Below are 22,440 nucleotides of genomic sequence, written 5' to 3' on the forward strand. Positions count from 1 at the left end.
TTGCCCTTTTTTAGAAGGTTGTTAACAGATCCTTTGCCACATACAAGATTAACTAAGGAACAGATGCTCGAAACCCTTGGTATTTCACTCCCACTGCTAGATGTCTGGACTGCATACATTTGAGCAGAGCAAAAATCACTTCCAGGATAAATAGGCTGTGGCAGAGTGGCATCATTTGCAAGCTCATACTGTCTCCTTCCTGGTGTGGGAGTTTTCTTACCAAAGGATGCATAAACTGTTAATGCTTAGGGATTGCTACTGTATTTGCTACCAGACCTACTGGTTCTGTCTGTGCATTGATTATATTCACAGAGCACAGCTGAGAAGGGGATTTGCTGCACCACTGGCAGGCATAGCTGCAGAATTTGCAAGAGAGGAAAGGGAATCAATAAGGTTGCATTTAAGTCATCTGGGTTTATGTGTCAGTTCTAGGTTGATTCCCTGAATAAACAAGGTACTCCTCAAAGCCCAATTTAGCAGCTGCCACTCAGGTCAGAGCTTGCCCAGCACAGGATTCAGGGTGCTGCCCAAATCCAGAGGTACCTGCCCTCAGCATAGGTGTTGAGGTCCCTTTGCCTGCAAGAGCTCCTACTGTGGGGACCCTGCAGCTGCCCTATGGCACCCAGGATTCCCAGTCCCTCCTGGACCTGGGAGAGTCCTTGATCTATTCCAAATAATTGCAGAATAGATTACTCTTTCACTAGTTATACCAGACTGAAGCATAATGCAAGGGTGGAAGCAGGGTGAAATAGAAGGGAAGTGGGGGCAAAACATGCATGACCCAGTTGTGAAGTCCCATCACATACTTTTGGGACCTATTTTGAATTACCATTTTGGATTTTCTTTAGGAGAAAGAGGAACTCTTTTTCATCTTTTGGTGAAAACCCAAACTTTTTCATCTTTTATTGCAAAATCTTCATGTTGTCTCTCTAAACAATATGCATCGATATAATGCAAGGTAAAGAATGTTCAAGGTAAGAATCTATAGATTATCAACATTAGACTCAATATTCTTTATAATGGTTTATAAAGTTGTTCTTGCTTTTGGTTACTTGTTTTGCTTTTATTTATTCAGTGTTCAGCAGAGTGAGCTTGTAAATTGTTACTGATAGAAAATGGAATATTTGTATTTATTAAGTAATGGAAGATGGGATTGCTTTCTATTCACTCCTTGCTTCTTTAATCTTCAGAAACCACTTTGTCTTTTTCAAAAATTTTTTATTGAAGGCCATCAATGAATAATATGATTCCTTTTAGTTCTAGTTCAGTGAAAAATGAAGGCTGAGTTCTCTCCATCCAGACATTAAAAAATGTGCAACAGAAATCCATGAAGAGGGATTAAAAAAAAAAACAAACCAGGATAGTAATGTGTCCGTAATTGAAACAAACATGTCACAGGAGGAGCCACTAGGCAAGATTTGGAGGGAACTCATCTAACTCAAGTGTCTAGAAGTGCATGTCAGTACCCCAGCTGTATTTTGTGAGCTGTGCTGCACTGCCCAGCACTCCAGCATGCAGCACCTCCTCTGTGGGGTGTGTGCAGAGCACAGCAAATGATCAGATGATCTGCGGGGCTGCAGTGCCATCTGCTGATGCACCGATTTGCTGCAGAAACCAGCAGTGTCCGACTGCAAACGTACAGGGCAGCCTTGTCATTTATAACACATAAACACACCTAAAATAGCACTTGGCGGATGGGTTGGAGTTTTTGTTTGCTGAGGAAGCAGAACTTCTGGCTAGGAAATACAGCAAGTATCTTTAGCTCCTTTCTTGACATCTCATGTCTTTATAAACCAAAACCAAAGTTCCTACATTCCTGCCTTCTTTTGAAAATTATAGCTAGACTCCTGTATATTTTTTTGATACTTTGGGTTCTGCTGCCCTGAGATCTTGATACAGTCCAAGCATGTAGGCAGTTGACAAAGCTTGAGGGACATGGTTCCTTCATTTGGTCAGTAAAAATCAGTTGTTCCAAAGCAAACCAATCCAAGAACCTATCAAGGTAGCCAGCCTTACCTCCAGTACCTGCGTGCATCCATTCACAGAGAAACCACATAGTGCATCAGCCTCCAGGCAGATTTCTCAAGCCTGTTCCCTTATTTTCAGTGTTTTGCTACCCATACAAATGTCCCCAAGGGAAACATATCCCCTATGGCTCTACAGATGAGCTGTTACTTCTGTGAAGAAGAGAGGCACTGATGCAGCACAGTAATGTGTGCTTCTGCTGCCTGCACAGGTCAGTGCAGCAGTGAAGTCGCCCACAGGGAAGGAGGACATAGCCCATGCTGCAGCTCTAGGGCTGGGGAGTTAGTGGTGCTGGCTGAGTTTAAGTTGATGCAAATGTGCCAGCCAGGATGAGGGCTTTTGCTGTGTTGCCTCACTCCAAATAACTAACTTTGTAATTTGCTCTTGATTTGCAAAAACAACAAAAGGAGGTCTTGAGGTTATTTGCATTTCAGATAGAGTCATGAGTTGGGCTGCTAATTGATTGGAGATAAACTTGTACGCAAACATTTGCTTTTGTGCTCTGAAAAATGCAGTTTAGACTGGTTTGTTCTCATGCCAGGATGTGCCTCTGTCCTGTTCCTACACCAAGCTTGGCTACTGACACTCCTTTTTTGTGTCATTATCAGTGCTACCGGTGATTTGAACTGCTCAGGGATGAATGTTTATGCTTTCTTTCCACTCCTGCTTGTCTGAGTAAAACACAATTCTATTATCTCTCCCTCCAGCCATACCTAAAACTAAATTTCAGAACAAGAAATAACCTAATCTTCTACTTTAATATGTTCTGAATTGGAGCTTCTTAGAACATTGATACTTCTTGATAATTTCAATCTCTCCAGATACAAGAACTACAGAAACCTGCAAATGTAGTAGTGAAGAGTGCAAGTTCAACAGCGTTTTCCTTTTTCAGGGCCTAAATGTAGGGGTGCAGCCAAGCTATTTTATCATGACATTACTTTTCTCTCCTTGAGCCTTCTGTGACATTGAACCATCTTCAGTGAGAAGAGGTAGTACATCTAGCAGTGCATTCCAAGCCAGATTTTATCAAAAAGTCACACAAAGTGTAGAAAGATAATGAGGATGGCCTCAAGCTAAGCTTTGGAGGCACCACAAGCCTTACCCCTTGCTGTATTTTAACTGGATTTCCTGGGAAAATTTCTTAGAAGTAGTTCCTGTGTAATACCAATTTCCTGCTCCACAGAGACCTTGCAAACTGTGGAGAGCAGTGTCCCTCTGATCTGACTCAAAAGTTTAGCACACAACTTTAAAAAATTGGCTTTTTGCTAGGTAAGCTTGTTTGTTTGAGCTTATTTCAGATCCTAGGCTACCACACCACATGGGACTGTGTCCATTTTCTTTTCTGTGCTTCCTTGTTTTTCAGTTCCTTTCATCCTTCAGGCTGTTCATCTTCTCCTTTTTAAATCCTTCAAGCTGTTGTGTCTCTCCTTGTCCCTCTGAAAGCTTATCTGCCCTATAGTGTGGATGCACCTGAGCTGGCTTTAAATTGCTCAGCCACTGCTGGCCACAGATTTGCTGCCAAAGCATCAGCTGGGGGCAGGAGTGCCCAGCTCCTTCAGGAGGCTTTGCAGCCCCTGCCAAATTCTGCCTTGTCAGGGTTAAGCTGCTGACAGGTCTTAGGTGAGTTGAGAGCAAAGAGCAGATGCTGCCATCACTGCCATGGCATCACTTTATTGTGATGTTTATGAAATGGTGAGAAGGCACACAAGCTGCCATTTAAACAAAACAGGAAAGCTGTCGAACTTCAATCTTTAAAGATAACTTTTGTTATCAGAGTCTCAGTTATCCTTTTACAGACTACTTAAGTTCTTCCTGGTATTCTTCTTCTTAAAGATCCAGTTCTTTGAGTGATAAGGGAAAATAGACCACTAAATGAACTGTAGGCTATTCCTTCTTCTGGGTCTTCAGCATCTCTTATCTCTCATGTTTGCTGTATGTACATGGAAGAAGAATGTGCCCTGAGAGAATATTGATAGACGGCCACAACAACTTGCTGCTTCCAGTATGTAACAACTTTAACACAAAGATTTCACAAAGATGCGGCAGACACCAGACCTAATTTATTGAAAGCATGGCAAGTTTGGTAGTTCTAGCTTTACAATGAAGTGGAGTGAACCACAGCACAGTTAAAACTCAGCACAGTTCAGATGGCAAATTTGTGGCAGAATTGTTTATATTGTCCACATATCCTGCCAGGATGAAATCAAAGTTCATGAGCAAATTCCCTATAGTGAAACAATATATGTACCTGTATGCATTGCATTAAATTATTTATTTTATTACTTTTTCATGGTTAAGAAGGATTCAGATGATCTTGATCAGTGAAAGAGCTAGTTCAAGGTTTGGAACACACTTGAATATGGCTGACTTGGAAAAGTGATGCGCCTGAAAGATTCCCTATAGTAAAATTACTTCAAACTTGTTGTGAATAGTTATAGCACTAAATCTGAAAGGAAACACTCGAATGGATCATATTAGGACCTGTGTCTTTGTATGGACAAGATTAACAAAATTGTGGTTATAGAAAATATAAAAAATATCTAGTGCAATAATTTTGGCTTTTCTTCATCAATTCAGAAGCCAAACTAAACCCTTGTGCTTAATTGAGTTTCCTTTCACTATTGAGCCAAGGATACAGGAAGATTTGCAGTTAATTAAATCTTCTGGCATGGTACATGGGTCCCAGAGAGGAGCATTTCAGATGAGAGGAGGTGCAGCCAGATAGTGGTATAAGTGTGGCTTTCGAGCCAGCAGAACTCCCAGCAATGCTTATGCTGTCCTGGGAATTTAAGGGACTTGAAAATAGCTGAAAGTCAAGTTCTCCTTTACCTCACCTGCACCAGTGCAAAGCAGACCTCTGAGCAGGCAAAGACTGGCCCTTTTGAGAGTAATAGATTAAGTTAATTATTTGTAATTTGAACATCACTAAAAATGTGCAAAGATTTGGGAGTGCCAGCTTGGCCTGTGCAAAGCAGCTGAACCACTTGAAAACCTGGCATATACAGTCTTCTGCTGACTCTGCTGGGAAGGCAACTTGACTTGAGCTCTGAAAGCCTTGTTTCTACAACTACATCTGTGATTTGATATGCAAGTGTCAGTTCTCCTGAAATCAGCGGGACACTGCTAGGACTCAAAGCGTTTTAAAACGGGCCAAATTTAAATGTGTCTTCTGTAACTGACTGACTTCTCTGTGCCTAGGTCAAAACTAAAATGTCTAATCTGTTTATGTGGAAACAAAGGCAGGTCCCTTCCCCCTCAGTAGCAGTCAGGCTAATTAACAATTACAACAGTATTTTATCTTATTATGCCTTGAAATGTGACTCTCCTAGAATTAAACAGATGTGCAATTGTAGGCTAAGTTGAGTTCATTAGTAAGATGGAATAAAACTGCTCAGCATATTGGGTGTTATGTATGTATGTCCTAGCAAACAGAATTCTGCATTTAAATCAGTTGAGTTGCATATCTGTTTCTGGGGAGCAGGCTGTTTGTTTGCTTTTTTTTCAATTTTTAACTTCTGCAAATTGTTACACCAGATGGCCTGTTGAGCCAACAATAGATCTTCATGTCTCACCACAATGGGATCCCTTTCTGGCTAACTTGAGTCAAAGCAGTTCGATATCAGTCCTCACCAAGCACATTCCCAACAACTTCAACTTAATTATTTCTCTCCATCTGGTCCATGGTAGTATAAACAATTTCCTGCCTCTTTGCATAGCATCAGAAATGCACATAAATAAGCAATCTAATGCTGAATACTTTTGAATACATTAAATCCTATTTGTGATGTTAGCAGATCCCACACTTCCATGGATAACTGAATACTAATTATGGTAAAGAGTTGAACAATTAACTTCTTCTGTTTTTAAATTTCACTCTCTGATTTTTAATCCCACAGAGGTCTCAGTCTGCATTCTCCCTGGCTAGTGAAGATATGGCCAGTAAAGGACAAGACCCTGCATCATCTGTGGCCGAGGCTCTTGGGAGGCAGCAAAAGGGACAGTCCAGGAAGCAGAAGGAACACAAGCACTCTGCTTTACCCAGCTGGAAGAGTGTAGACAGGCTAAATGAAACAAGTAAATATTTCTAGTACGAATAAGATTCTTTTTTTGGTTCTCACTCACATGTGGAATAAATACAAGTTAAAGCAAGGACCTTCTCTGGGGCATTTCTGCTGACCTTTGTGCTTTCAGAGGTCAAATGTAAAATGTATATTTGATGTTGCTGTGTCACAATTTCATTGGGCTATGTCATTGCTTATCTTAACATTCTTTTAAAAAATTATTCAAAATGTGGGTCTTTGTGAAGTTGATCTTGGACTGCTACAAAATTTAGACAGTTAGTTTGGATACCTTTCAGGGCTTCTAAGACACAAGAGCTCAAGGGCCCTTCTGTGTCATTGGTAACCTGTCCTCCAGTGGAAGGAGTTTGCAGCCCATTGTATCCCTTCCATGACACAGAGTAACTCTTCATGAGGTTATGTGGTGAGCCAGTCATTAAAATAATTCACATTTAGAATTGCTCCTTATGACTTTATTTTTAACCCTGATGAATTCACGAATGCAGTGTTCTGTGCAACCCTACTCACTGGTGCTTCCAGACTAGTCTGAGAAAGCTGTATTTGTAGGAACTTCACAGACCAACAGCTTCCCTGGATCTGACCACTGTCATCATGCATTAGGTATGGATGTAAATATGGATGATGGATGGTGAGCAGCTTTCCAAGTCAGCTCCATTCCTGAATCAGCATCCTGGGATAGAATGCAATTCCCTGCTTACTTCTAGATGACATAAAGACAGGTTGTAACTGAAGAAGATATCAATGTGTATAAGTACCTGAAGGGAGGGTGTCAGAGGATGGATCCAGGCTCTGCTCAGTGGTGCCAAGCAATAAGACAAGAGACAACAGGCAGAAATTGATGCACAGAAAGTTCCACCTGGATATGAGAAAGAACTTCTTCATTATGCAGGTGACCAAGCATTGGAACAGGTTGCCCAGAGATGCTGTGGAGTCCCCTTCACTGAAGATATTCAAGAATCTGGATGCAATCCTGTGCCATGTGCAGGTTGGTTGGACCAGCTTGACCCACTGTGGTCCCTTCCAACCTAACCCTTCCTGTGCTTCTGCAGTTATGGCTCCTGCTCTTGGGGTGTTCCCATTTCCATTGCCTCTCTTGTTCTGGCTGAAGCACTTGCAAGGCTACAAGAGTGTAGCACCGGGCAATTCCCTCACCATAGTGTTGGTTAGTTTTTACCCCTACAGTTGCACAAGGGAAAGAGCTGAACTCCTTGCAGCAGCATTCCCTGGTTCCAAGTGTTGTCATCCCATAGCAGAACCTGTCTGTTCTTGCTTCTTCTCTTGTAGCAGCTGTAGAACCCATCTGACCCCTATAGCACACTGGTTCATGAAGCTGTACAAGCAGAAAACTTCTTTTGTGGGGTGAGTTCACTGGTGCTGTACCTCCCACAGCTGCCTCACTAGGCACTGGCAGGCAGAAGCAGTTACAATGTGTGTTTGGGTTTGGTGGCAACCAGGGACAAGGGCTGCCCATTTGTTCCATTTATTTATCTGTAATCCCAGTTGATAACTGGGGAGACTGAAATGTGGACAATTTAAATACTTCTCCTCCCCCATGAAAGAAATCTAATATTAAAGTAGTACTAAAATCTGACTTAACCAAGTATGCATTACTCTGTGAATTTCTTAACCCACTATCAGAAGTGTTTTTCTCCTGGGCATTTTAGTGGAAGGCCTATTTTCAGTAAAGCAGTTAATTTTGTCCTTAAATTTAAGTCCCCACTTGAATCCCATTGCATTCAGCTGTTGAGCAATTTAGTATTTAATAATTGCTTAACCACAGCAGAATGGCAGATTGACTCAGTTTCTTTTTGGGTGCTCTACGCAGAGGATTTGTTCTGCTTCTTTCATCTCAAAACCACGTTTGTGATGAAATTGTAGTACCTATTGAGCTAGTAATAAATAGCTGACTGTGCTAATATCTGTAAGTATGGTCTCACCTGTGCAGTAATAAGCAGCTTTGTATTATGATACAGAAAGCAAGAGAAATCTCAACCAAGAGTTTGGTGTGGTAATATCAATGGGCTCTTTACTTTCAAAAAGTAGCTCACAATTCATTTTGGTTACAGTTTGTATGTGTTTAAATGGTGACTCAAGAGCATTTGACTTTTTCAATAGTCTTACAATGAAACTTCTTAAATATTTTTTACTTTTTCTCATGGATGAATTATAGCTTATGCCCAAAGAATTGTTTGAAAAAACATTCTTTCAAGTAAGTGACTTCATTGTGGAAAATCAGGAAGGGAGCACTTGACATTGTAGAGTAAAAGTGGGATAAAACTGAGTCAGCTTTCTGAATATAGAGCTCACAGTTGCTTTCTGCCCTGTTTGTGCTCTAAAATGTAATCCACTACTATCCTGTCCTTTCTTCAGTTAACTGAGGTTGGTAGACTGATTTGCACCTGGTGTTGTTAAATAGAATAAGGGGATATGGGTTTGGGAGAGAAAAAAAGTTTGTGGCTCCCCATTACATTTGTGTAATGTGGTGCAGCTGAATTCAGTTCCTGTTGGAGACTTATATCCTGCAGAGCTGTTGGCTTTGTTTGAAGGAACAATGTTTTAAGGAAAGTTCTTTCTCTCAGGAGAACCCTATACTTAGATTAGTTAGTATAGTTAAGAAAAGTAAACAAGCAGAAGTTTCTTGTGCTTGATGCCTTGTTTGGGTTCTTTTCTCCAAAATCAGGGGTTACAATAAAGAATTATTAGTTCTCCTTACACACCTGACTTCAGTTATACCTTTGGTTGGTCACTACTATAAGAGAACTAGTATAATTTTGATTTCCTTTTAAGCAGGAGTAAGAATTATATTTTCTCAAGTTCTCTGAATTGGCTTAAAACTTAGGAGGTGAAAACAAGCCAAAAAGATTCAAATGAGTAAGAAATGCAAAAGTTGTCATAAAACTCCATAGCTCCTAAGTTCAATTACCATTTAATTCTTGTTTTGTTTTTTGTGGGGGTACTTTGGTGGTGATAGTCCACCTCAGTCTTTGATTTTTTAAACTAAGCACAGCTTACTGCATACTAATGTTCTTTAAGAACAATTCCAGGGAAAAAGTAATCTTTTCATCCTAGTATTTGTAACCATCTAATGCAAAATGCCTAATTATATTCTACAACAGATCCAGATATTACTGTGTCCATTTCAAAATAGTGATGTTCTGCTTACATTATGAGAAAACTAATGGTTTATATAAGTATTTCTATAGGTTTTTGAAAATAACAAATTTGAATCCATGGGAGGAATCCTTAAGTCTGAAAAGTTCATTCAGTAAGCTGGATTACTGTGTAAATCCATGGCATTATATATTTTTCAAGTACTGCAGAAGGCAGAGTCATCACACATCCATATTTCCCATGAGGGGAATTTTCAATTTTGATTGGAAATTAAATTTAAATTTAGAAGAAATGCAATTCTCAGAGTTATGAGAGTTACAGAGCACTTTCTGAGCATATTTGTGACTTTTTTTTTGTTTTTATATTGGAGTTGTAAAACAAACTCTGAAAATGTGGAAGGATACAAGAGCAGCAGAGCTTGTGTCAGATGGAATCGGCTCATTTGGTATTTAGTCTGGGGTACAACAACAGCAGCCACAAGCAAGAGTCTAGCAGAGATTAGGACAAAGCAAGTGTTTCTCTTACTGCCCCTAAGTAGGCTCTGAACCTCTAGAGCTGTCAATTGAATGACTATCTCAGCTAGAAGTGTTTTTCTGTATTCAGTAAATTTTAGTGGATTTCTCCTCCATGTTCATAGCCATCTCTGTTTTATCACAGATAATATCAAGCATTCAGAACAATCTTAGGCAAGAAGTTCCATAGGTCTGGTATTCATTGCATCACACTACTTTGTTTTGTTTGTTTAAAACCTTGATCTCTCTAGCTTCACTTCATGTCCTCTAGTAGTTAGGTTGGAAGAGATTCCCCCATCTCTTTTAGCATGTATTCTCTCAGTCTTCTGTCCTCCAGATGGCAGAGCTCTGGCTTATTTAATAATTTCTTGAATGGATACTATTTCAGAACCTGGAGCAACCTCTGGTGCTCTTCTCTGATTCTTTTTCCATCTTTCCTTTTCAATGTGGGGGACCAGAATTGCACGCAGAATGAAAGACATTTGCAAAACTGAGGATTTATGCATGCCTGTGTGCCTATGTTCCATCAGTCTTTCCCAGTCATTCTTTTAGAAAAAAATTTGGTCCAAGTACTCTCCAATTTGTCATCACCATGACTTAAAGTGGTGACTTCTAAGTGGTAGGGCAGCTTGGCTCTCAACATGGGAGAGTTCATGTGGCAGCAGCACTTGCATTTGTTTGTTGGTTTTGTTGAAACTTTCAATCTGTGGCAAGTAAAATCAGCTCGTCACAGCGTGATCACAGGTGTTCTCATTTCCTTTCCATAGGTCCGCCTTCTGTTTTCCAAAGCACCGATGGAAACTGGGTGGCTTTGCAGAATGTCACTCTGCCTCGTCCTCGAATGCTCGCCAAACCAAAGAGTCAGGTGTTCAAAGCTTTGGAGAGTGAGTCCAGCATTGTGTCTGCCTATGACGAGATGGGCTCAGACAGCGAGGATGACTATGACTGGAACGTGGCCTTGAACAAGCTGCGGCGGAGACCTCGACAATTGCCAGACGACTTCTATTACTCCAATTCCCAGTATGGCACCGAGTGGGTTTATGGCAACGATCAGTACCAGGCAGTGACCTCCCCCTCCTCTGGGTTATACACCAACACTGAGACACTGTTCTCCGATTCGGAAACATCTTCAGTAAACTCCTCCCAGGAAGCGAAAGGACCTAGCAAACTTCTCTGGTTGCAAAGCAGAACTCAAAGTGATATGCCCAGGATGGAAAAGAAGCACTTCCATGGAGAACTAGATGTAAATTTCAATCCACAGGCAACTAGCTTAGAGTATTCAGACAGCAGTGAGACTGAAGGAGTCCATTATGATTTAGAAAAGAGATCAAGAAGGTGGAAGAAGAACAAAGCCACGTCTGAAGACTTATGTGAAGAAAAGAATCAGGCAAAAGCCAACAAGATGAATTTAAGTCAGGTAATTGTGTTTGAGCTTACCAAATGCATTCTCAGGAAGAGCTGGGCAAAACTAATTAAGCTATGCTGGCAATATCATGTGAATCATGAGTGGGAGGTGGAGTGTTCTTGCAAGCTTTATCCTCCTTATGTCTCCTAAGTAAGAAGAAGAAAAAATAGGGTGTTAGACAGGCTTTACCTTTTTCTCAAATAGGCCACTTTCATCCAACCAAAGACTTTGTTGATGTGTAAAATACAGTGCTCTTAAGAAAAAACCCTCAGGATTTGTCAACAGCTGAGAAATGTTAATTAATCATTTGTTTTGTTGTGCTGGGTTTTTTTTTAACTTCTGTTTTCTTGGTATAAGAAATAACTCATATGCCTGGGAATCTGCTCTGCAGTGTCTGCAAATAATCTGGTAAGGGATAAAGCTAATGAGCAGCAGAAATTCAAAAAGGGCTTTTTGTGAAATGCAGTCCAAGTGACATCTGCTTTTAATTGGTCATCTTAAGATGAGTTCTGATGTGTTAGGGTGAGTGTTTGCAAACTACTTCAATTTAAATAATTTGTCTATTCATTAAGAAAACAAATAAAACCCAAAGAAACAAGCAAAAACCCCAGACTGTACTATCTCAAACTCTGAAAAATTGTTCATACAGCTTGAAGATAGCAAACATTTATTTTAAATCACAGGTGTTAACCAGAAAGAAAGGTGAATAATTACAAGTGGATAACCAGAAAGCCAAGTCTCTCTATTTGGAGTTTGTCCAGACTTGGGACTGATAGTAAGGGATCCATTTGTTCCCCAGAATTATGTTAGCAGTACACATGCTCAGGAGAATATTGACACCTTGTCCAGTTCCATTTCCCACATCCTACCCCTCTTAAATTCTGAAGCTGCATCATTGCTGCAGCAGAGTAATAATAAGCCTGAAGCAAGGAGCTGAGGTCTGGCTTCTCCCTGTGCCTCTGATTACGAGCAGCCTGATTCAGTCTTAAACCTATCTGACCAAATTGTGGATGCCTGGAACAGTTTTTCTTTCCTTGTGCTCCTAGCATGTATTTCCTATAGAAAAACATCAGTACAACTGCTTGTAAGTCAACATTAGGGCTCTAGGATTTCAGCAGGGCTTTAAATGCTGGATGTCATTAATTCAGGACCCATTCCATCTGCTTTTAGGACAGAGTGTGGGTGTTCAGGGTGTTCTGTACTGATTCATTTATACTTGTGTCTTCATCTATTTAAAATCAACAGTTCTCGAAGGGGAGCATGATGTAAGATAATGTGATCTGATGACACATCAGTGGCCATTATTGACTTCTTAGAACATCAGGCAGAATTACAAGGCTTTACAGGGACTGCACAAAGATTATATCTTGTACACAGACTTCTGCATTTAGCTTTATGGCTTTGTTTTTTTTCTTTCATGACTTCTGTGTGTCTGTATTCATATTGAGGTTTCCTAGTCACAATAGACAATACGGAGAGCATGGAAGATCACAGCTCACAGAGAAAGTCCTGGAGGCATTATAGAATCATAGAATCATTTTGATTGGAAACACAAAGATCATCAAGTCCAGCTATTAACCCTGCACTGTGGGGTCGACCACTAAACTTTGTCCCTAAGCGTCATGACTACATGTCTTTTAAGTACCTCCAGGGATGGTGAATCAACCACTTCCCTGGGCAGCCTGTTCCAGTGCTGGATAATCCATTCTGTGAAGAAATTGTTCATAATATCCAATGTACCACCCCCCCCACGCTCATCCAGGTGAGGTCAGAAAGGCAGGGTGCTTCCCAAGCATCCATGGTGGCATCCTTTAGCATCTTAGTGTGTGCTTCAAAGTGCAAGCTGGTGTGGAAAATTATTCTTCTTTCCCAAATCTTTTGTGAGTTGCTTTGTCTCTTGTAACTGCTCTGGTGTGCTGAAAGTGCAAGATTCGGGATTCTAACCCACTCTCCCCATCATTTCACCCTGCAGGCTAAAAGAGGCTGTTCCTGCTCCCCTGCTTCCTCAGCCTCAGTGGGGCAAGCAGAGGCACAGTGCCTGCAGATCATGTCACTGTTTACAAAGCAATGAAATTCTCACTAGGAAATTTATGTATGGGTGGGTTTGCATGTGTTTAGTTTGTGTTTGGACACACACACACACACACACACACACACAGAGGTGGCTGATTTGACAGCTGGCGCTCACATTTGTAGAACTTTTACTCCAGCCTCTGGCAAACAAGCACTGCTGGCACCAGGAATGGACTGCCTACCACAGTTTAAAGCAAGAATGTTGCATGGTTGAACAATTCTAGAAAGCAACTAAAATTGTCGTGTGTGTAAGGAACCAGATTTAATGTATGAAAATGAATTAGCCAGACATCATTTACAGTGCTCAGGAAAATGAGATTAAAGGGGTGTCAGAGTTTCATATATTCCCCAGAATAATGTATTGATCTTGGTAAAATGATTGAGGCTGCAGCAGGGAGAGCCCTACATATAAACAGTTCTACAAAATTATAATGTAGGTGTGTGAAGAATTGCAGTCAGCGTGGACTTAAGAAAGATTGACTGCAGGGTCTTAAACCAGGCATAGCTTTTCACATGATGAGATTATGCAGAGTTTGCAAACTCTTCTAAACTCTTGTTGAACCAAGATATTAGACAGTGAATAATTGATTATGCGTTAATTGCAGTAAAGAAACACACTTTTTCAGTACTTCACTGCATTGGAATATAATCTTATTTTACTGCAATGTAATAGTAAAATGATAATTTGTTAACCACTATGTTTTCATCAGCATTATAGAACAGGATTTCAGTTTATCAGTCTAAAAGTTGGGGTTTCATTTTTAATTTTCATATAGCAAAGGTTGCTTTCTTGTTTTTTACTCTCCAGGTTTCTCAGTGAGATGAAAACGAGCCCTTTTTCTTCTTTGTTCTGAGTCTAGAGAGTTGTAAGCAGTTATGTTCTGGAAAAACTGTAGTCAGTTCATAACTCCTAACTGAATTTCAATTTAAAATCAGGTATTTTTTAATCAGGATCCAGTTCCTAGAGTAGGATAATGCTGTGGCATTTTTTTTTAAATATATTTTAGACACAACAGTGGAATGCCAACTTTGTGACTGAGAGAGAATTTTTTGTGTAAAGTGTTCAGTGACTTAGAAGGGCAAACCTGAGAACAGATACCAAGATGTGCTGTATCTGTGGAAGTTTTGGCTTAATGATAAGTAAAAGAACTGAGCTGTCTGTAGAGATGTCATAAACACAGGTATGAAGCAAGATATGAAAACTGTCCTGAAAGTCCTGCTATAAATAGTATCTGATTGCTTATACACCACAAAAGACATATTTCTGTGGGAACTGAACTGCAAAGTGCAACCTTGCTTTTAATGATTAATTTTCAAATGGTAACTTTTTACATAAAATGAACACTTAAGCCACCAATCATTATCTGCTTTTATTATTAATAATTGTAATAATAGTTGATACTGTTAGAATAATAATATTGATATATTGACTCTCATTATCTTTTTGAGAGAAGAATATGACTGTTGCTTAATGTAGCTGAAGTTCTTATGTTTCTGATGCAAAGTGGAGGGGCTTAATTGCTTCAAGTGAAAGAAGTGCCCTCATTATGAGTTTGCTTCTTTGATCAGGAGACCCCACCTGTTAATTACAGCCATCCTGCCCTGCAGCCAGGTAAGGGGTGAGCACTGTCAGGCTGCCTGTTCCCACGGGATGGCGCTTGGGATGTATTCTTTGAAAACAGCTGCCTGAAATCATTCTGACTCTTGATGAGAAACTGCCTGCAAACCTCACAATTTGTGTATTCTCCTAAAAATTTTAGTCTTCAATTTTTTGTTTCCTATATGAAGGGAACTTCCTCTCAGGAATTTATAGCTTAACATAGATTTTGTTCTGGAGCATCTTTTTTTGTATTTAATTTCCATCCACTGTGATTACATTGAATTATCAGCAATTTGTGTGCAAGGATTTGGACAATATTTATGAGTAAAGGTGTATTTGCTGTTTTCATTGTCTCCTAAAAGACTTAATGCTTGCATAAAACACTTGATTTTCTTTTAGTGAGACTGGGTTCATGGCTGTGTCAGTCCACCAGGCCCTCACAGAAACTCAGTTTTCAGATAAAATGGTAGCCCTTTATTCTTTTTTGCAGTTATTAGCATTATGTATTGCTGACAGATGCAAATGGGAATTTACACAATGATTTGTGTAATGGCACAAAAATATCATTAAACTTACCAGAAAGAGTGAAAACATGAACAGCAAAGAATAACAAAATTTAATGCAGCATCTATTCAAGAATAATAGTAGTACCTTTCAATTTATTTTTTTTTTCATGGCTGCTAATGCATTTTTTAACTTGTCAGTCCATGAAAGAGGTATAATCTCCTCACAAATAGTTTTCTGCCACTATCTGAAAAGCCCAACACACAAGTCAAGCAGCCTTCCGTTAACAGAAACCACAAAGTGCAGCAGTGTAAGGTACCATTATCTCTGCATGTGCGCAGGAATTAACAGCTCTAGCCAATATAGATAATCCACCCACTCATTTAAAAGAGGCTGGAAAGCTAAAAAAGTGGTTATAGACATACCTGAGCCCAGCTGTAATACAGTCAATACTGTCAAGATGAGTCCTCCCCCAAGAAACAATATATTCAAAATACAGATGTAGCTAATGCAGAATGAGACCCTCGGGTTGCCAGGGCATCTCATGACTTTCATCTGTGCTGGTAGACCTTGCCAAAAAATCTTTAGGTTGCTGCCATGTGTGATTCTACGAAGCCTGGTATTTTTCTGGGATCAAGAGAAGTTGTCATGTTGCTGTTGTCAGTACAGATTCTTTCGATTAACTAGTGGTGCTTCCCATGGGTCTATCTGTGCATTGCTACTCCAATAAAGCTGCTAAGCAGTTCAAGCTAAGCAGATCTGTTTAAGAAGCCCCCAGAGGACTGATGCATGTCCTGCTGCACAGTGAAGTCTGTCAGTACAGCAGTGAGGAGGAAGTGTAGAAAAATCCACCACTTTGGACTGCCGGCCTCCCTCACTGCTCCACTAGATTTTATATTCATATCTGTAAGCTCATTTAAACAAGGATACCAAATTCTTGTCTTTACAAACTTGATGTGCTCAAATGTCTGCATAGAATGCGATTTTCTTCTTTTCCTTGCAGACTTGATCTCAAGGTAAACCATGTTCAATCTTCATCAACACTGCTGGAGTACGCCCACACCCCTAGTGCAGAGCTGTAATCCTAAACCGGGTTTTGTTAGATGAGAGCAGTACCAATTTTTGGAGGTACCAATTAAATAAATGGAGGTAATTCAGGTAAAGAGGGGTTCCACTAATTAGTTTAGACTAGATACCCAGCTGTAAATAGCTCAGGTTTAATGAGCTGTATCTTCACTGAACTGTAGTCTCGTAAAATACAAGCACACAGTTTAGCTGGGCTTTCTATCCTGTATATCACATAAATTATGATTGTTTCTTTCATGGGTACAAATTGATGGACTGATTGATTCAGCAACAGATTTCAGGGGTTTTTTAATAGTAGCTTAGTGACTTGTGAGTACTGGTCATTGGCAGATTGTTGGTTGGGGTGTAATACTGATATTTGTAATGAGTTGTGGAGTGATGTGCAAGAAATGTCTGAAGAAAACTTCTCTTGCAATTTGAGGAAACATTGTTATGATAGAGATTTTTAATTTAAGAGGTGAAATACATCAGTCTTTTGCATGTATATGAGAGCATGTCATATTATAAAACTGAAGTGAAAACACACCGGTTCAAAAACTTGTTTTTGATGATTGAACAGCTTTTCAGCAGAAAAAGCTTTTTATTTTGCAGAAGCTGATTGTTTGGGAAAAGAGTTTCAGCATAAACCCATGGTTCCCCTTCTATTGTACCTCTCAAATTTCTGTTGTTCCTTCAAATCCTGATTTTCTAAAAGAGCCTTCTGCATCCTGAAGGTGAACTATAAAGAAATAATTTAGTTGTGTAATTGATTGAATTGCAAATAACTGCTGACAGAAATTGTTAAAGTGCTGAACACTCCAGTATAGATTACTGTATGAAAGATGAGAACTGACATTATGAACACAATGTGTCAATCCATTAAAAGCAGTTTGGTGGTTAGGGTTTGTGAGGGAGTGGGCAGAGTTAACATTTCCTGTGAGAACTGGAGGTAATTGGTTCATCCCTGAACAGTGCTGCTACAGCTGCTCCTGTTTATGTATTTCTAAATGAATGGAAGACAGAACACAGATTTTAGTCTCTCTAGCAGTGTCTGCTCCCGTCACAGTATGAGAACCTAAGGCAGATAGGAATGATTTCCTCTTTGAGAATTGCTCTAAATCATCCTCCCAGGCCTGCTGAGATGTGACTACCACTCTGGTCCCAGGCTGAATTCTTCATAGCCACCTTCTGGGTGGTTTTGCACAATTATGTTCTATTTCAAAATATCTGTCACTTTTAAATCTAGCTTATACCATCTTATTTCATGGACTTGGCTGAAGCACCAAACAAGCTAATGATTCAAAACTTTCTCTCAGCAGTCAGCAAGGAGAGAACATTTCCAGAAGGCAGCAAATACTATAGGAGGAATAGGTTGCTCTGGGAGGTGCCTGTCTCTCTCCAGGGACTGTAGTAGAAATCAGGGCAAATTGGATCCTAATCAGACAGCACAGATCCAGAAAATGAATTGAATACATACCTGAGGATTTGTTTTTAGAACAATTATGAGATATTCTCAGAATTTGTCAGCAAGGGCTGACAAAACTATCCCCCTTTCTACCTTATTAAATAATGGGCAAAGATTTTTCTTTTCTTCTCTTCAGCTTCCAGAGGGACTTGTGGCTGAGTCTGTAGCACCCACTGTATTTAAGTGACCCTTTAAGTGTTTCCCAGCTTTAAGGATCCAAGACTCAGAACAGAAGGTGCTCCTGAAGACTGAACTTGTTCCATGGAGGTTGGCATTTGGGAAAAAAATCATCTCTGTAGAGGATCTACCTGTGCAAATATCACTGGGAAAGCTGACAATCTTAAGCCACATCATGTAACAAAAGAGGAGTTTTTCAAAACTTGTTTCCAGTAGTCTTTAAGAATAACATGGATAGTGCTCAAGACCAAGCAGTCAGGGAATGCAAGCAGAGCTTTCAGCTGAAAGCTGGACACAACTGCCAGGTTACAGGTGCTTTCATTCCCACACCACACTTCTATCTGCATGTGCCTGCGAGGGATGGCAGTGCTGGGAATGGCAAATACAGGCATGTATTATTAGTTGCACACAGATACATAGTGATTTTCGTAGTTCCTTTGTAGATAACATGAAAGTAAGAAGGAATGATGAATATAATCCAGCAAGTGTTGGTTCACTGGCATTCCTTTTTTATCATAACACTTAGTGTGCTTTCTTTCTAGCTTCCCTGCAGAGTGATCATACCTATATTTTCTAGAAAGCTAGAAAAATATAGCTAGAACTAAAATATAGCTAGAACTTTTTCTTTCTCTGCCTACACAGGAATTTATATGTCTTTTTTCCTAATGTCATTGTAGGATTTTGATGATTTATCAGAAACAGATATAAGCAATGAGGATCAGCACCATGATGTCAAGCCTGAACTTATGGAGGATGAGCTTAAATCCAGGTTATTTCAGCTTGCTGCTAAAATGAGTGACAAGGAAACATCATCTGGTGAAGAACAAGAGTCAGAACCTGGAATAGATCTGGAAAACCAGAAGGAGAGTTTGTCCTCAGAGGAAAATGGCAGAAGTATTCAGGAAGAGTTAAAGAAGGTAAGTGGTAGTTATGAAGGAGTGGGAATAGTACTCTGAGAGATAGAATCCATAAAGAGAAAATTCTGGCTAGAAAACTGAACACAGTTGCTTAAAAAAACCTGAAGTCCTTTATAGTGGTCTGAGCCTGAACCTCTTGTGGAGATAAAAGTTCAGTTAAGGTGTGTTTTCCTCTGTGAGGAACAGAAAGCCTACAGCATCACTTCCAAGCAGGGAACTTAGGCTGTGCAACAAAACTGTTAACTGGGTGATATTAATGGAATTATGTCAATTTATACTGACTGAAAATCTACTTACACTTTTTGATTTTAAAAGCATATCCAGTTTTTCTTTTTTCGTCCTTGCTAACCAGACAATTTAAGTGGTTTTTTCCAGCCTTTTAGTTGCTCCTCTCTTTGTAGTATTGTCTTCATGCTGATGGCATAGTTTCTTCTTAGTTTCTCTCTATAAAAATATTTAGTGTTTCTGTAAAGCTTTCCAACTCCGTTACCCTGTCAGCTAATAGGCTTCTGAGAGTAGTAACATTTTCTAATGAAACTGAAATTTGTGTCAGTTCTGATAGTGCCCAAGATACTTCATTTGTGCCATTTCACCCTTACAATGAAATACCAGATTTCAGTGTCTCTCACAGGATTTACCACCTTCTCTCTTCCCTTTCTACCTCTGAATTTCTCTTCAAATCGTGTGGTTTGCTTGAATTTGGTGCTAGAGGAGCCCCGTGCTGCCTCTTGCCAGTCAAGCACTCTTATTCCTTAGATCCACTTAGGCTTATGCTAGTCTGCTGCTTATCTTGACTTACCTTTTGGGGTATTGTGTGCACAGCAGCTCAGCTTTGACAAGGAATGTGGACAACTCTCTAAAGGAAATCTATTTGTCGTAATTTGAAAGGTGTTTTATTCAAATTATATAAAGAACTAATGCACCGGAAGGTGAAAACAGGATTGAGTAATCCAGGCAGACGATAGAAGTGCTGTCCAAGAATGCAGGAACGGTGCCACAAAAGCCAGTGCTCATCTGGAGTTGAATCTGTCTAGGGACACAAAGGGAAAAAAAGTGTTCTACAGGTCCATCAGCAGCAAAAGGCAGATGAGGGAAAGCTGGGCTCACTACTGCAGTGATCTGGTGACACAGAACATGGAAAAGGCTGTTACACAACATTGTTTTCACCTCAGTTTACAGGTAAGATTTTCCCTCAAGAATTCCAGGCCCTTGAGACCTATGGAAAAGCCTGGAGCAGTAAAGGCTTATCCTTGGTAGAGGAGGATCAGGTTAGCAAATATTTCAAAAACTGAGATGTGCACATGTGCATGGTGTCTGATGATGCACTTCCAAGATCTGAGGGAACTGGCCCATGTCGTTGTGAGGTTCATCTTCGAAAGATCATGGCAATCTGAGACATCCAGAGCTATGAATGTTGTTTATTTTGGCTTTACCAAGACTTTTAGCAGTCAAATGCAAAGGAAAATGCAAGTCGTGCACGTGGGAAGTGATAAGCTTATGCACTTCTGTTCAGTATTGGTGAAACCATTTCTGGAGTGCTGTGTCCTGCTTTGGGCTCCCCAGTAGAAGGTACACATGGACACACTGAAATGAGTTCTGTGAAGGACCACAGAGATTATTAAAAAACTGGGGCATCTGTCATATGAGGAGAGCCAGAGAGAGCTGGAATTGTCTATCTAAGAAAAGAAGAGATGGTTTGAGAGAATCTCTTCAATGTGTTTAAATACCTGATAGAGGAGAGTGGGGAGTGTTTGTTGTGAGAAATAAAGTGAAAATGGAACTCCTTCCTCTGACAGGAATGGAAGCAGTGGGCACAAACTGAAATACAAAAAATCCCATCCAAATGAAAAGCTTTTTCACTGTGTTGCTGTTTAAGTACTGGAATAGGTTTTCCAGAAAGATTGTAAAGTCTGTGTCCTTGGATATAATCAAAATCTGACTGGACAACAGCCCTTGGCATGTGCTTTGAGCAGAAGAGTTAGACTAGGTGATCCCCTTATATTCCAAATGTAAGGAGCATGTGACTCTTTGATTCTGAGTTATTTAGCCATGGACTACACAGGAATGTAAATACCTTTATTATCATGCGTACAAATATAACTCCATGATGTATACACAACGTTTCCAAAGTAATCACATAAAGAATTTATTGTCAGAGTTTGTTAGCAGCATTTAATTTAATTTTATTTGGTTTGCAAATACAAAACAGCAATATCACATTATTCAACAGCATATATGGGCTAGCTGGGGTTATAATACTATGCATATGAAATCCAGAATTAAAGGCTGTAAAGAGGATTTTCTGAAATGCTCCTGTTTAGAGAACTGAGTACAGAAAATGATGAATGTATGTTTTTGGTGTACTTATTCATCTGCATGCATCTACAAAGTAATATTGATTGGGTTTTTTTCTCTCCTAATTTTGCTATTTCTTTCAAATTTGTATGTCAGCTATTTAAAATAAAGCAAAGATTAATATCTTTTTCCTCAATAAAAATTATCTTAAGTTTTAAAAAAGAAGGGCTTACCATGTTCAGCAAAAAAAAGGAATGCTTGGAGTTCCTAATCCTTTATTTGATTTGGATAAAAAAGTTCTCTTCATTAATGGCCATAGTATATACCTTTTTGTCTATAATAGAATCCAGAATACTCCAGTACTCTTCATGGTCTGGAATTCAGTGGAATTGGCAGGGAAACCTTCTCCAGGTATAGAGAAACAAGCACACTGCTTTCATTCTTATTCTTGGCAAGTCTTTCAGTTGTTCTTAAAGGTAGTATCAAATCTTCTGACATGTGCCTTCTCTCTGAAAAGCTGGCTGGCCAACATCTTACAAGGAAATACTGAAGATGACAGTGTATAATACCAGTTGGAGCTGTGGCAGTCTAAAATACAGGCATACCCAAACTCATAAAAGATGCAATAACTTTAGGATGAGTAGATGTCATGTGAAAGACAAGCATAGAAAACCTATTTTCAGGCAACCAGTAATTTTAGATGCTTTCAAAGCCAGAAGTCCCAATATGGTGTCTCTTTAAAAAGCCTGATTGCTGGAGGATGCACACTTGTAGGGATTTACAGATCTTTCAGTCTAGCACTCACCATTATTGGTCAGAGACAGCCTCCTGACCTGGACATCAGGTTTCAAATTAAATATGCAGAAGCATTAGTTCTGCACCATTAAAATGCGATCTGGGGTGCCTAGATTCTGCTTTTTGTTCCCGATCATAAATACTGTACTTTAGCCATGTGCTTATATTTTAGCCATGCTGCTTGTCTTTGCTGGTGTTTAATCTTCTGTTCTCATAAGCTTATTCTGGAACACTTCAGCAACTTTAAATTGTTGGGAATTTTTAGTTCTTGTACACCTGACCATAGCATAAGACTTAAAAACATGTATTGTTTTTGAATCACTGGAAATTAAGTACCTGGTGCTTATCTGACCTTCACCTGTCTACACCTTTAAAAACCAGGACTTCTGTTTTAATAGAAACTGGGAATCTCATGTA

The 22,440-nt window shown here is 39.7% G+C and overlaps 1 protein-coding gene across 3 annotated transcripts in view; it reads left to right on the forward strand.

The window, feature by feature from the left end:
- Positions 1-22,440, forward strand: part of LOC121353143 (myosin VIIA and Rab interacting protein) — a 207,506-nt gene that overhangs the window by 164,820 nt on the left and 20,246 nt on the right. For 2 of the 3 annotated variants that reach the window (XM_041466727.1, XM_041466730.1), the window contains exons 9-12: positions 5,922-6,099; positions 6,994-7,089; positions 10,495-11,144; positions 18,694-18,933. In XM_041466727.1, coding sequence (XP_041322661.1) covers positions 5,922-6,099; positions 6,994-7,089; positions 10,495-11,144; positions 18,694-18,933 — 1,164 coding nt within the window. The remainder of the gene's footprint in view (positions 1-5,921; positions 6,100-6,993; positions 7,090-10,494; positions 11,145-18,693; positions 18,934-22,440) is intronic. The other variant, XM_041466728.1, reaches the window with a different exon arrangement.

This window comes from Pyrgilauda ruficollis, unplaced genomic scaffold (genome assembly GCF_017590135.1).
Source record: "Pyrgilauda ruficollis isolate IOZ18807 unplaced genomic scaffold, ASM1759013v1 scaffold2, whole genome shotgun sequence".
Taxonomy (NCBI): Eukaryota; Metazoa; Chordata; class Aves; order Passeriformes; family Passeridae; genus Pyrgilauda; species Pyrgilauda ruficollis.